General features: G+C 31.7%; 4 protein-coding genes across 4 annotated transcripts; 1 reads left to right on the top strand and 3 right to left on the bottom strand.

Moving 5' to 3' along the window:
- Positions 1-85: 85 nt before the first annotated feature.
- PHYBLDRAFT_71306 (hypothetical protein) lies at positions 86-1015 on the top strand (the record flags this gene model as incomplete). The annotated part of the gene is made up of 2 exons (XM_018442443.1): positions 86-638; positions 726-1015. The coding sequence occupies 2 exons, from the start codon at positions 86-88 to the stop codon at positions 1013-1015; spliced, it is 843 nt and encodes a 280-aa protein (XP_018299426.1).
- Positions 1016-2530: 1515 nt separating this feature from the next.
- On the bottom strand, positions 2531-2961 carry PHYBLDRAFT_71305 (C2H2-type zinc finger transcription factor; the record flags this gene model as incomplete). Its single annotated transcript, XM_018442442.1, has 2 exons — positions 2531-2834; positions 2948-2961. 2 exons carry the CDS (start codon positions 2959-2961, stop codon positions 2531-2533), a joined length of 318 nt encoding a protein of 105 aa, XP_018299425.1.
- Positions 2962-3826: 865 nt separating this feature from the next.
- PHYBLDRAFT_138932 (hypothetical protein) lies at positions 3827-4378 on the bottom strand (the record flags this gene model as incomplete). Its single annotated transcript, XM_018430113.1, has 2 exons — positions 3827-4152; positions 4258-4378. The coding sequence occupies 2 exons, from the start codon at positions 4376-4378 to the stop codon at positions 3827-3829; spliced, it is 447 nt and encodes a 148-aa protein (XP_018299424.1).
- A 4288-nt stretch (positions 4379-8666) lies between these two features.
- On the bottom strand, positions 8667-10243 carry PHYBLDRAFT_161997 (hypothetical protein; the record flags this gene model as incomplete). The annotated part of the gene is made up of 4 exons (XM_018434543.1): positions 8667-8953; positions 9068-9717; positions 10014-10022; positions 10230-10243. The coding sequence occupies 4 exons, from the start codon at positions 10241-10243 to the stop codon at positions 8667-8669; spliced, it is 960 nt and encodes a 319-aa protein (XP_018299423.1).
- Between the last annotated feature and the right edge of the window lie 4049 nt (positions 10244-14292).

Raw genomic sequence — 14292 nt, 5'->3', positions numbered from 1 at the left:
TTCATTTTCATTTTTATTCTTGCTCTCACAAGCATAATTATATTTCCACATTCTGCCCTACTATACAACAACTCTCTGTAAAGCAATGTCTTCTATCAATGCATCTCCTGCCACCTACTCCTTCTTAGAAGATAATACTTTCTGCAGTTTTTCCCTGCAGCCCCAAACTGTCAACAATATTGGCTCTTTGGCGCTTAACAACACTCAGCCATCTTCCGCATTCAACCACCTCAATTCTGGATACCTTGGTCTGCTTGAAAGTGAATCTACTCCAATTGAACAAGACATTGAACAAATTACTCTCTACAACACATTCAGCATGGGACACTATCTCAGCACAGATACAAATGTCATCAACACTCAAGTGGAACCTTTGTCCAGCCATATTGCACCAATTGGAGTTCAAGCTCCTCCATACAGTCTTTCTACCAGCTCTCCTTTCTGGAATTTGCCTATGCTTTTCACAAGTCAAGGGCAGAGTATAACATTACCCTTATTGTATAATACAACATACTCCTTTCCTCCAAGAATTGATCCAATTCCTTATCCGCAACAGCCGCCCATTATTCCAGAAAACTTACAGTCAAGCAACAACAATAACATCAATCATAATTGCAATCAGAAACAAAATACCAGTGGTAAGCACACATACAATATTTTTCTTCTTCTTTTCTTGGACTCCAAGTTTAATCGATGCATATATATATAAATACCATGTTGTGTAGATGTCAAGCTTCAAATTATACAATACAATGTCTTTCCGTCTCCTACTTTATTACATGATCCAAATTCTCGCAAGACTACAAAGATGAATACTTATTCTAAGCGTTATATTTGTAAAGAATGCGGCTATTGGAGTGATCGTAAAAGTAACGTAGATAGGCACTTTTTGAAACACCTTCCCAATTGGAAAAAGCACAAATGTCCTGTATGCAAAAATCGCTTTAGTACCAAATTCAATCTCAAAAGACATATGCTTTGTACTAAGAAATGTAAAATAGATCAACCTCAATAGTAATTTTATGTATCTATGTATCTATGTATTTCATATCTTTTTTTTTTCACTTCTCTTCCTTTATTCCTAGTGACAAGTGTTGAGTTGGTGTGGTGCAACTTTGTCAGAAAAATAATAAATTAAACTATAGTTGCCAACGAGTTCAGAAGGCAAATATATAGAGAGATAGAGATGAATTACTGTGATAAAGCTCGGGTCTATCCAACAGTAAAGAGATGTAATAAAATGCGTATAGAAAGGACAAATATATCAAGAAGTATGCTTATAACTATCGCGAAGAGTTGTTATAAGTCAGTGACGATGAAATAAATGTATAGACAAAAGTAAATAAGGGATTTGATCAATAAAATAAAGATAGATAAGGATTTTGTTTTATTATTGCTTCATCTGAAGACTTTTATATGTGAACAATCTATACTACTTTGTCATAAAGCTCTATTAAAGCAGTACCAATGATGAAATACAATGCATAAGGGTATACCTTGTGCAAGGGGATTGAAGGAAAACCTGCAAAGAGCGTCATACTTCTTTGCAGGATATTTGTGGTCTGAGCGAAACCAAAAGAACACACACTGTGTCAGTACTTGAGTAATACAGTCAAAGCTCGATTTAATAATATTTTTAAGCACTTTTATTCGCAGTCCCATAGAGCAAATCTGCAAAATGGCCACAATGGAAATGGGCAAAGGAGTTACTGGACCCAAAGTCCTTCATGCTAACTTATGCTTTATCGAAATCAAACTACATAATTATAATGCGGTATCTTGTTTTTAGTAAATATCATTCAATTGAAAGGGTAGTTAAGAGTCTTGATTACTATTATTTCTTTTTATTTAATGGCTCAAATATAGTATTTTGAACAAGAGTTCTATCTATCAATTTAGATCGACGGCTTGTCTTTTCTTAATAAAAACTACTGCTTTTTAATTTTTAAAGTATATATATATATATATAGATGACAGAGAGAGAGAGAGAAAATATGATACGCCATTGCACCCTAACTTGATTCATCCTTTTGAAATAGAAAAATGATGATGGTAAAGGTAAAGGTATACGATTGCACCATTATTGAACTGATAGTGAAAAGAAAGATATCATACAGTAATATATGTCTATTACTAATATTACCATCATAATTATTTCTGGAGACTTTTATAAACGCACACAAATGTATTTTTTTAAGCAAATAAAATCATACATCTGGATCTATATGCGCTTTATGAGTTTCTATTTCTATTAAGCAAGTACACATCTTGCGCTAAATATATTTATTTGTAGACAGTACAGCAGTATCCTTTACTATTAGTAATATCATTTATTTACACAACTTTCTGAATAACAAATCACACAATTGGTAATTAAATAATTAGCTTTTCAAAAATATGATCAAATTATATAAAAACACACACAGGCACATTTGTATATATGAATTTAGTGGGGGATAAACGCAATGACATTAAATGTTAAAGGAATAAAGAGAGAGAGAGAGAGAGAAAGAGAAGTAATGATGTAGTATCATACGTTGGGTACATCATTATTTGTGGGGATCATATGGAAAATTCTCTTATGTCTTTCGAGATTAAAGCTGTTTGAAAGCTTCTTCTCACAAAGGGGGCATTTTAGTTGATGTGTTAAAGTGTGCCTTGTAAGATGTGATTTGCGATAGGACCAGAACTGGCAGGATTTACACGAGTACTTTATAGTAGTACGGACATTACTATTCTGCATATCCTGACCGACAGTACCCGTATATAAGTTATTTGAAGCTCTTGTTTCGTAAATCCAAGGGATCCAATGATATCTATCAGGGAGTTCATTTCTATATACAAACATGTACATATTGTGAGTATTTATGTTTATGTCTTTATGCTCGCAAGAAGCATTATAGTAAAAAGAAAATAATGCATATATAAGATAGTTGGTCAAACTCACATTTGATTGGTCATTATGTGGGTAATTGAACAAGTAAAATAAGAAGATGAAGATGAAGAGAAACCAAGATTTTACAGAAATTCTTATATTCACAGTTTAAATACCTAGTTGAGTGCACACGTGACTTTCAATTATATTTCAAAGTAGCTTTTTCTTAGACGAGACTGATTATATATTTACTATAGAGTGGATGAGCAGCCTATTTTATTGAGTAAACGATCCAATCATATAAAAATAGTAAAAAAAAGGAGGAACCAATTGATAAACTTGGAAATGTTTCTAAAGAAAAGCTACACATCTAGATATATATATATTATAAAATATAAAGAATATTGAGCTGAAGGATACAAAGTAAATATCTAGTACTTTATTTATTTAAACAGAAATTAAAGAAAAATAAAAAAAAAATAGCTGTAAAAACAGCTAAATAGATAAATAGATATACAGAAATTTAATATGATAACATTTTTGTTTCTATATTGAAACGAATGTCATTGATTAAACATATATAATATAAAAAAGGGGAAAAAAAGGCTTGAAATTAGCTTGAAAATTGCTAATTTAAGTATAATGGCTTGAATAATAAAGGAATTGTATTTGACAATCCAACTCTTTGAAGGAAAATTCAACCAAAATAATGATACTTGATATAGACAGGTGAAAATATTTTATCGTGAGTTTTTCTAGATCTTGCCCAGTTTGGCATTTGGGCTACACAAGAGAACTGCAGCAAAATAAATAAGATAGAAAAAAGCAGAAACATGATCAATAAAACTGAATAAGGGATGGAGAATAGATAAAACAAATTAAAATAAGAAAAACTAAGAAGGAACAAGACAAATCTAGGGAAGAAAACAATAAGAAAGCTTATTTATCCTATCACCATGCCAGTGGCTCTGCCTGGAAGCCCAGACAAAAGATTTCGGTCTTCCAAATACTGGACAAGGCAGACGGGAGAGGGAGACGAAGACAGAGGGCTAGGAGACGTTGGCGGTGTAGCTTATATGCAAGTTGTGGGCATTCATCTTCGGGTTTATAGGCGTGTGCTGGATCAGTAATAATCCGATGATCCAAAGAATCAAAATTGGTCTTTATAGATACACCAATGTTTGTAGAGAGCTGGACGATCTTGTCATTGAAGTCATAGTGCACAAGGAGGGCGAGGGTGCTGCGTTCCAGGAACGCAATTTCCAAAACATGGTGAACTATTCGGGATTGTTATTAGGTTAGTATCTCAATAATAAAAAAATTAGATACTGTGAAAGTACTATTTATTAAATAGACAAAATAATATTGTTTATATCTGTTACTATTAAAATCCCTGTAATTCAAGTCCCTGTAGCATAATGGTTGGTTTACACTGTATGGGTGTGTAGTGTACGTGTGCTTGGTGTGTAACAATTCCGAATAGTGGTAGCTTGCCAGATTCATTAGAAAGAAGGAACCAGTGTTTGGTTGTGAGGTCTGCTCTTCACTCGATTGTGGTGTGTATACCACAAATATATTGCTATTCCCAAATTCCACTGAATTTTTCACAGAATAGTGCTAATTTTTTTAAATTTATTTTCAAAAAGAAAATAATATTAAGGCTTCGAATCAATCAACTAACAAACAAAAAATAAATAAATTCAAAATAATCTTTTCTTAATACTTCTCTTGATGATTATTAAACTTTATTGGATATTGAAATATTCATTAACGTTCAATAATCTTACTATACTAAGAATAATTATTAGATTATTAAATATTATTAAATATTTATTATTATTTGAGTTTATAAACCGCAATTATCTTTTATGGGCACTATTATAAAAGTAGCTTGCTGAATTTTCAGTATTCAATTCAGTATAATTTATTACTTGTGTGATCTGAATACAGTGATATATATATATTAAGATACACATCATTATATAGTTTGTGCAAAGAAGATATTCATGTTATCTTTACAAGTGATTTAGGATCGATCATTGTATTCAAAAAATAAATAAAGCAAGTTGTTGCTTTTCTTTAATTTCTTGTTCTTTTTTTATTTGTTAGAGATAAAAACATGAAATGTACTAGGTTATTAGAGTAATTTAAGACTTATTATTAAATGGTTGAACAGACATTAATTTTAAATATGTTTTCTATTTAATTAAGTAGGCTAATTTGGCAAAAAAAAATACACACTCAAAATATTAATTAAATATTAATTTATAACCACTGATCATTATATATAAAAACAAAGCAGTGAAGATCATATTATTATATTTTTTACACTTATTAAATTATTAACTAACTCTCTACATTATATATGACAAAAAAATTAAAAGAATATAGTTATTTATTTATTTTTTAATTTTTTTTAAAAAAAAAACATATATACTCAATCAAAGTGCAATATTATATGTGAAATCCAATTATTTAATTTTCACTTGCCGACATTTTTTTTGCTACTTTTGCTACTTTATTTGTAGCATTTAAAAAATAGACAGTTTAGTACGATTTTTTTCTAAAGTAAGATTCCAACTACGAAGTGAGGAAATTTTGTTTTTTTGATTATACGACATTAGGAGAAACAATATATTGAAACACCGCCGCATTTTTTTTTGTGGAGGGATTTTTCTAGCCTCACAAAATTGCTACGCTCCTAGGTGTTTTTGAGCACTAAAAAATTCTTAAAACAGCTGAGATCCAAAAATGCTCTGCAATCTACAAAAAAGATTGGGCATTTGAAATTTAAATTAATTATTTTATTTTATTTTATTTTGTTTTTGCTTTTTTTTACAACTTTTCAATTAATCTTTAATTTTTTATTATTATTTGATAACAAATAATCGACCCTCTTATTCTAATTATAACTTTATTTAAATATTATACTACATTGTAATTGAGATATATGTAATTGATTTTGGGCTGGTATCTCAATATTAAAGAAAAAGTATATACTTTGAGTGTTATTTTTTTAAAAAGATAAAATACTAATATTTAATCTGGTACTATTAAAATCTATTTTAATTCAAATTCATGCTATATAATGAGTAGCTTATATTACATAAGTCTGTAGTATACATGTGTCTGATGTGTAATAGTTTTGAGAATTATTAATTTGTTAAATTAACTAGCAACAAGAAACCAGTGTTTGATTGTAAAGTCTGTTTTTTTTTTAAAGTTTGCTATTTTATAATTTTTAGTATTGAACAATAAAAGTTATTCTTAACATTAAAATTTAATACTTATATATTCATTAACAATTAACAAATAGTATAAAAAACAAAACAAAAACGACCATAAAATTTAAAAGCCAAAAACATTATAACTTACAAAACCTTACAAACAAATATTTTAATTTTCTCTTTTCCTATTCAATCAAAGACCTTTAATAAAATCCTGAGCTTTTCCCTGGCTCCATACAAAAAAATAGTATAAATACAATACAGATATCAATAAATAAAGACCTTTATTTTTTTTAACTATTTAAATTACCTTCTTTTAGTAATTTCACCTCTGATGTGCTACGACTGGTATTCAAAAATCTACATAAGGACACACAAAATCTACCTAGGGCCACACAAAATCTACCTACTAGACAGAATCTACCCATATGGCAAAATTTGCTCACACAAATCTACTTGGACACACATAAATTTATTTGGGCACACACATGCATACTTCACTTAAAATTAATTCTAGATCTAAATAAATAATAAGCAACAAAAAATAAAAGATATTTTTTGTAATTAAAGGCAGTACGTATACAAACTACAATAGTTTTTTGTTTCTGTAAATATATTGAGATAAATAAGATATATGGGTAGGGGAATACTGAGTCGATTTGATTGAAGTAAAAGCTGTAAAAAGAATGAGAGTATAATTTAACAGTGATTTTATTTAAAAATACTAAGAAAGTTTTGACAGTAGAGTATTTGCGCTGTGTAAAAAGTGCAGAGTAGTGAGATAGATGGAAGCCGTGTGTAAGAAGTCTTTCTTTATATATTATAAGTTTTAAAATTATGGTGTGTACTTACTGAATGTTTCTTATCATTATTATTATTATAGGTTTGAGCATTACGATGTGACACGATGAACATTACTATTGACATGGGTGTTGTGTGTTCTCTAGCTTCGCCCACCCTAATTCATCTCTCTTCTTCTCCAACTATTTTCCTCTTCAATTTTTTCCTCGTCATCATCTACATTATCACATCCCTTCATAGTCACGTTTTTCATATACAGACCCATACAATAAATGAAAGAAAAAAGTTTAAACTCAACTAAATAGAATATCTTTAATGCAAAGTTGTTGTGCTTTTTTTAAAAACTCTTCTCATTCAAATCTCACAATGTCTCAGCAAATCAATAAAAGTATTCCTAAGAAACGAAAAGAGCTTTCAGACTATGAAAAAGGACTTATTATCGGTGGTGCTCTCCATAATATTTCATTGACTGCCATTTCGGAGAAGACAGGCATACCCATGACAACTGTACATAGCACAGTTCAAAGATGGAAACAGAATGGCACGCCATTAACAGAAAAACGCCAAGGACGTCCATCAATTTTGGGTGAGAGAGATTTACGCCAGCTTAAAAACGAAATGAAGAAAGATCGTAATGCCACACTTGGAGAACTCACAAACGCCATGAGACTCATGATTGGCAAGTACATTTGCAAGAATACCATCCGCAAAGCTATTCGTAAGATCGGAATGTCTTCTTGCCATCCTGTGTTTAAGCCAAGGCTATCCAGAACACATAAAAAGAAACGATTGTTGTTTGCTAAACGTTGCAAAGAAACCAATCAAAGATGGGATCGTGTGATTTGGAGCGATGAGTCTCGCTTTATGGTTTTCCCAAAGGATGGAAACCTTAGAATTTGGCGCTTTCCTCTAGAGAAGTTCAAGTCTGATTGTATCATGCCTAGAGTACAGTTTGGAGGTGGTTCGGTGATGGTTTGGGGCTGTGTGTGGGCAGGAGGAGTAGGCCCACTAAAAACGATTATTAACAGCCTTGACCAATTTGGCTATATAAACCTTTTGGAAAGAAAGTTGCTCCCATTTTATGGTCGCCTAAGTGAAAGACATGACGGGGAGTTTATTTACCAAGAAGACAATGCTCCTTGTCATAAGTCAAAACTTGTTGAGAACTGGAAAAAGACCCATAATGTACCAATAATAAAATGGCCGCCAAATAGCCCAGATCTCAGTCCTATTGAGAACCTAAGGGCTCATTTGGGTCGGATGGTAAGGGCAAGAGTACCAGCTCCAAGAACTATTAAGGAGCTAGACAAGGTTATCCATGAAGAATGGAAGAAAATACCGGTTGCAGTATGCAAGGCCTACTGCATGTCTATGACAACTCGCATAGTCCGTATGAAGAAAGCCCGTGGTGATGTTACTAAATATTAAACTTTCAATAAAAGTTATTTTTCTTAATATTTAAAGGTTATATATTCTTATTCCAATGATTTTGAAAGTGGTTTAAGTAAAAGTAGACAAACAATGAAGAGAGAGTTAAGGATGTTATTTTTTCACTTTGGTGGAAGCTAAAAATTTCTTTCATTTAATTGATGAGACTGTATACTGTAAATTTCCAGGGTCTGTACCACTATTTTCATTAAAGTAGTATATATATATATATACAGTACAAAGTTGGATAACAAGCTTTGTTACACACTCGATTTTTTTCGTAAAAGAAAACGAGAGGAATCTGGCGAAAATTATTTTTTATTTTATACTTTTTTTTATTTTAAGTTATTAGAGTTGCATGCTTTACTAGAGGTCCTATGCCTTTTGAGATTGAAGCCGCTGCTAAAAGATTTTGAGCATTTTGAGCATGTTTGCCCTTTGTGGTTTGGTTTATGATTTTCTACGTGTCTTTTTATGTTGCCCGCTCGATCACTCCAGTATTCGCATTCTGGGCAGTCGTAAGTTACTTTATAAGAGCTTTTACTCTTAACCTTGCGAGAATTTGGGTTGCCTTTTGGAGTGGTTTTGGGGGGACTATAATGAATTATTCTTTTTTCAATATCTAAAAAAATCATTATAATTTAGGTCTTTTTTAGCTGGAAATATTTTTAATGTATTTTATGTCTATTAGACTTTAAATTCACGCTATAGATAAATATATAAAGTGCATATTTACCATCGAAATTCCGGTTAGAAATTTTTGGGGTATTTGAGATTCGTGGACAAGAAGGACCTGTATTGGAGTTGCAAGGTGACCATGTTAATGCTGGTTCTGGGCCTGGCAATTTTACTTGAGATGGCGAGGATGAGAGTACAAAATCTGGTGTGGTGTGTGGAACAGGGAATGTCATTTCATTATTCTGGTTTGGTGCAATTATTGTACTTTCGTCTAGTGGACCGATCATAGACAGTGCATTCGAAGGGCTTGTAGACGCAATTGATTCAATACGATTGCCGTAAGCCAACTCCTGAAGGTTGATGTTGTTTTGGTTTAAATCCAGGTCAGAATATATGCCAGATGGTTCAAAAGAAGAAGAAACCCCAGTTATGAGGTTAGTCATCGGAATCAGTTGGCCATCCAAGGATTCAAAATTGTTGGTGATAACTGGATTAAAGACAAATGAATGGTCAAAATAAGCATGGGAAAAACTAAGAAAACCAAAAGAAGGGGTATGTTCAAAGGGTAGATCAAGAGTGGCTTCTATAAATTGTGGATCAATCAATAAAGGGGTCTCGATGGTTGTTGGTGAATGTAAATAAGCAGTTGAAGTAGAGGTAAAAAAAATATCTGGTGTGTCCATAAACGTGTAGTGTAATGCAGAATATCTTTATATGTATATATATGTGTGTGCGTATATATCTGTAGTATATATACTTATATATATATATATATATATAAATAAATAAAAAGATGTGTATGCGTGTATAGTTGTGTATGGGTGTGTAAAAGAGAAAAGATACAAAAGAAAGAAAGAATACAAAAATGAGCTTCTTATATAGCTTCACACAAAATCAATAATGATAAAAGTAAAAATACATCAAGTTAAATTTAGAATTAGGCACACATTTTATGAAACCCTGGTTACGTATCTCCAGTATAAAAATATCATGAACTTTTTTACTTTACCAACCTAATATAATATTAGATAAAGCCATTTGTACAACCTCTTTATATGTATTTTATTATTAAAGAAAAGGAGAAAGAACATGCAAGTAACAAAGTGATATGGGTTTTGTATAAACAATATTGATATTAATAAGGATTAACAAGAAAATTCTCGGTGGTTTACAATTCGATAGTAGCTGTAAGTAGATGTTAAATTACTGTTAATTTTTACTTTGATATTATCATTGTATAATATCCATGGATACAAGCCAGTTTGTGGGAACCAATGACATAGTGCGTATCAAAAAAGGCATTTTTGCTTTCAAGTTACCAACGACAAAAAATATATGCACACGGAATAAGCAATCCAAGCCAATATTCAAGGAATTAATAGAGCACGCCAGGGGTAAACTGAATCTTTAAGAGTCAAGTATGAAAACATACACAATGACTCATAGACTTTATAAATCTTATGCATGTCTATGTATTGTGGAAATCCTGCTCATCACTAGAATGTCTTTTTATATATAAAATTATAGATATTTAAACCCATAATTATACAAGTCAGCTACTATGGGATATGAATGAAAATTCTGATAAAGACTTTGAAATCACTAGACATTTTCCAAAATCTCTACCGATATTTCCACTCACTTCTAATAGTGTAATAATGTTTGTAAGGCACCAAAAGCAAATGATCTACATAAAAAGAAGGAGAGCTCTTGTTTTTTTTTATAGTATGTTTCTTCTTGTCATCTTAAAGAGGTGTATCATATATCTATAAATACATAACTTTAACTTTTTTTTGATAATGACAGTAAATCATTTAATAAGAAACATTCGAGAAATCTAAAGTTGCAAAGTAAAATAGAAATGAAATTAATTTTATAAAGTCCCATTACCGACATTTAGCATATGGTATAAAGTATCTATGCACCAAGATATTCTTTTATAGGAACGTAAAGACAAGATTAGCGATGGCGTACGATATGAACTCCTTATAACTTTAGTGACACAAACATTTCTGTACATCTTACATGCCACGTGGAGTATATGGGGTGTAAGCTTGTTTTTATTTATATATAATATTGTTATATAAATATAGATTGTTTCTAGGATTATAAGAAACATGGCCAAAGACCAATTCATTGGTCAAAGACACAGACCCAAAATCTTATATATATAAAAGCTTATAGTTTTGAATTAATAGAAATAATGATAAGATAAAAATAAAATAACCTATAGTCGAATTGAAAATGTCAATTGTTTCAATTTTTAGAAGCTAAATAGGTAGTAAAATAAAGGAAAGTTTGTTGTTTGGATAAGCATATTTTTATTATATTGACTTTAACTAACCCATAGTAAATAAAATATAGCTGTGGCTAGATAGACATAATCAAATCTGTAATATTCTATATTAAGTGAATATATACATACATATATATGGGGGTCTATAATTTTCCAGAATTTGCTACTCACAATAATAATAGCAGGCAGATTTGCCCGTCAGAACTTTAACCAATCACATAAACTTTAGCTCCAACTGGGAAAATATTCCTTTCCTGTTCATTGATGTCATTCTAAAAAGGATTAAACTATTACCAATAGAAGTAATATTATATCTTCAAAATGCGCACCAAGACAAAAGCGAAGAGTTCAAACACCTTTATATAACTACGTATTTTTGAACAAGAAAGATTAATGGATGAAGAGCAGTATTTAACATCCTGCCACTGTGAAGGAGACTTGATCATGTATCGGATTGACATTATCGTATTTTCGATGATATGGCAGGTCTAAAGCCGGATTTTTTTTGCTGGTCTCAAATGCGGTTGATTTGTACTTTAATATAAAGAGCTTCAGGTGATATGATCTAGTCTTCATATTCTTTAATGTATCGTTTAAGATGTAGGAAAATCGATTTTCATTGCTAAATCATGTACTAAGAAAAATTCAGATTACTATTAATAAGCTTCTATCTTGGTATTATTATTGAATAATACCTGCCAGACATGGTTCAATTTGCTTTTATTGTATTCTCAAAGGCTTTAAAGATAGGAAGAAACCGTTCACAATAGGCAGTTCTTTCATCGTTTTGGTTATATGTGTGTGTACGCATGCAATTCAAGAGCAAGTCAATAATAGTACATTTTACAGAATTCAAAAACGGCAGGTCAGGGACTGTTCCTTAGTCTTTAAACATATCCTTCTTTGAGCCAATTTATGATTCTTGCAACCCAATCTAAGGCATCAGATCCTAAGTTTTTCAAGCTTTGTAAGTTGTTTTGTTCTTGCATCATAGCTTTATATCCAGCTTTGGTTTCATCGGATGCTTCCGATTCACAATTGATTGCGCATATATCAAAGTAATATCTGACAACCGATAGATCTTCAGCTTGTATCACAAGCTTGTGCGGCGAGATCGAGTGTTCGGCAAGATATTGGAAGTTTTAAATATTATGTTCTTTTATAACAGACAAGTCGTAAATCCAAATCCAAATACAAGCGATACATTAGCTAAAGTGAGATAGTCAAGTAGGTATTATGGTATACATACTTCCTCAACTACGGTATTGAGCAACTCGTTGCTTTCTTTTGAAGCACTCTTTGTTATCACTATATTGCTTGTAATACTCGTTTCTGGCTCTAGACTCCCCTCACTTCTTTTCTCTTCTTATTATGTTTCTTTCGGCCCGTACAAAGCTATAAATCTAACTTTGATACAACTGTGATCGAGAGCTAATTCTATGAGGACAATATTTCCTGGTGAGAGACAACATTTTGATTCTCCCTGACCACAAAATAGAACTTTATGCCGGTATAGAATAACTCTATATGGTCTCTAAGGATACAGGGTATTCGTATCAATATCTTCTTTTGGGCTTTGAAAAAGAAAGGGTGGATAGGGATTACTTACCAGCTGGCGCTTTTAAACTCTGGAAATATGGATACAATAGGTGAAAGAAAGAGAAATATATTATAAGCGTAGGAAGAACAATAAATAGTAGAATATCCAACAAGATTGCGTCACAACTCAATGACAACAACTCATAGTCTTCTCCATAAGTGACTATTGATATAGTACATATATGACGAATCATTAATTCTTTATTGTCAAGTATAAAATTAGGGCTACTAATTGAATATATTGTATGAATTTCAGGACACGTCATTTTTGCCCTGAAGGGTTAGAGAAAGGCACCGATCTGGACAGGTAATCAGAATTAATTAGTCCGGTTAGATAGAATCCTCTTCCACGTAGGATTGTCGGTTTTGTCATAAAGATGAGGATGAGAATTTAGCTACATAGCTGCGGTGCTTTTACTTGAGATTGAGACGATGTTGGTTTGTGTGTGTTTTTTTTTGGACAAATAAAAAAAAAGAGAATTGAGACACAAAAGAATGAAATTTGGGATAGAAAGGGAATTTAGCCAAGACAAGGTAAAAATAACTAGAGTGTTCTTTGCCTGTAACCATTTTTAAGTTTGCCCACAGAAGTGAGGAACAACCGTGTTCATTATGGCGCTTTGTGTTACTGCGCTTGGTCTTGGTCGAGGAGTGAAGGTTTTTGGCTTACCATTGCCATTTCAAATTACCTGCACAACATACAACACGTTTTTTTTGCCACCATGACATCCCTATTCCAGAAGATATTACATTTGTTGCAAACTAACATTGGATAGATAGATCTGCTGTTGGCATTTTGAAAATATCTTTAATCTTTGGTCTTACAGGAGCTACAAACCTATACAACCCATATTAAACATAAAGAATAAAGCTTCAAAGACAAAGTGGATAAGTACCTTTGTGTTAAATCCATTGATGTCCAAAAGGTACAATTTTCCGATCTATTTTATCAGGAACGTTAATCTGCCAACAATATTAAACAGTCACAGATCTTAAGAGAAATAAATAAAAATAACTACATCTCTAATCCGATTAACCTAGTCTGTTTTTATTTTATTTTTTAAATTTTTGTTTATTCTCATTAATATTAATCGAATGGGTAATACGAGATAAAAATAAACGAACTACCTATCAAAACTTCCTTACGTCGCTCATGCCAACCGGCTATGATTTTGTTTTATTCCTTTTAATCCACTTATAATGCTTACAAGGCATTAGCATTGTGTTTGGTGCAATATGTTCTAAGCATTCATTGCAGTTTGTTGGGAGTTAGACGATGTGAATTTGTGCCAGAATAAAGATTATTTCTTAGGACTATAATAGCAAGAGCGTTTATTGGCTGAAGTTCTCTTTATTTTATACACCAAAAAGAAGACACGACACTTGCT

This window comes from Phycomyces blakesleeanus, assembly GCF_001638985.1.
Source record: "Phycomyces blakesleeanus NRRL 1555(-) unplaced genomic scaffold PHYBLscaffold_1, whole genome shotgun sequence".
Taxonomy (NCBI): Eukaryota; Fungi; Mucoromycota; class Mucoromycetes; order Mucorales; family Phycomycetaceae; genus Phycomyces; species Phycomyces blakesleeanus.
Note: the sequence above shows the minus strand (reverse complement) of the source record. Positions and strands in the feature narration are given on the sequence as shown.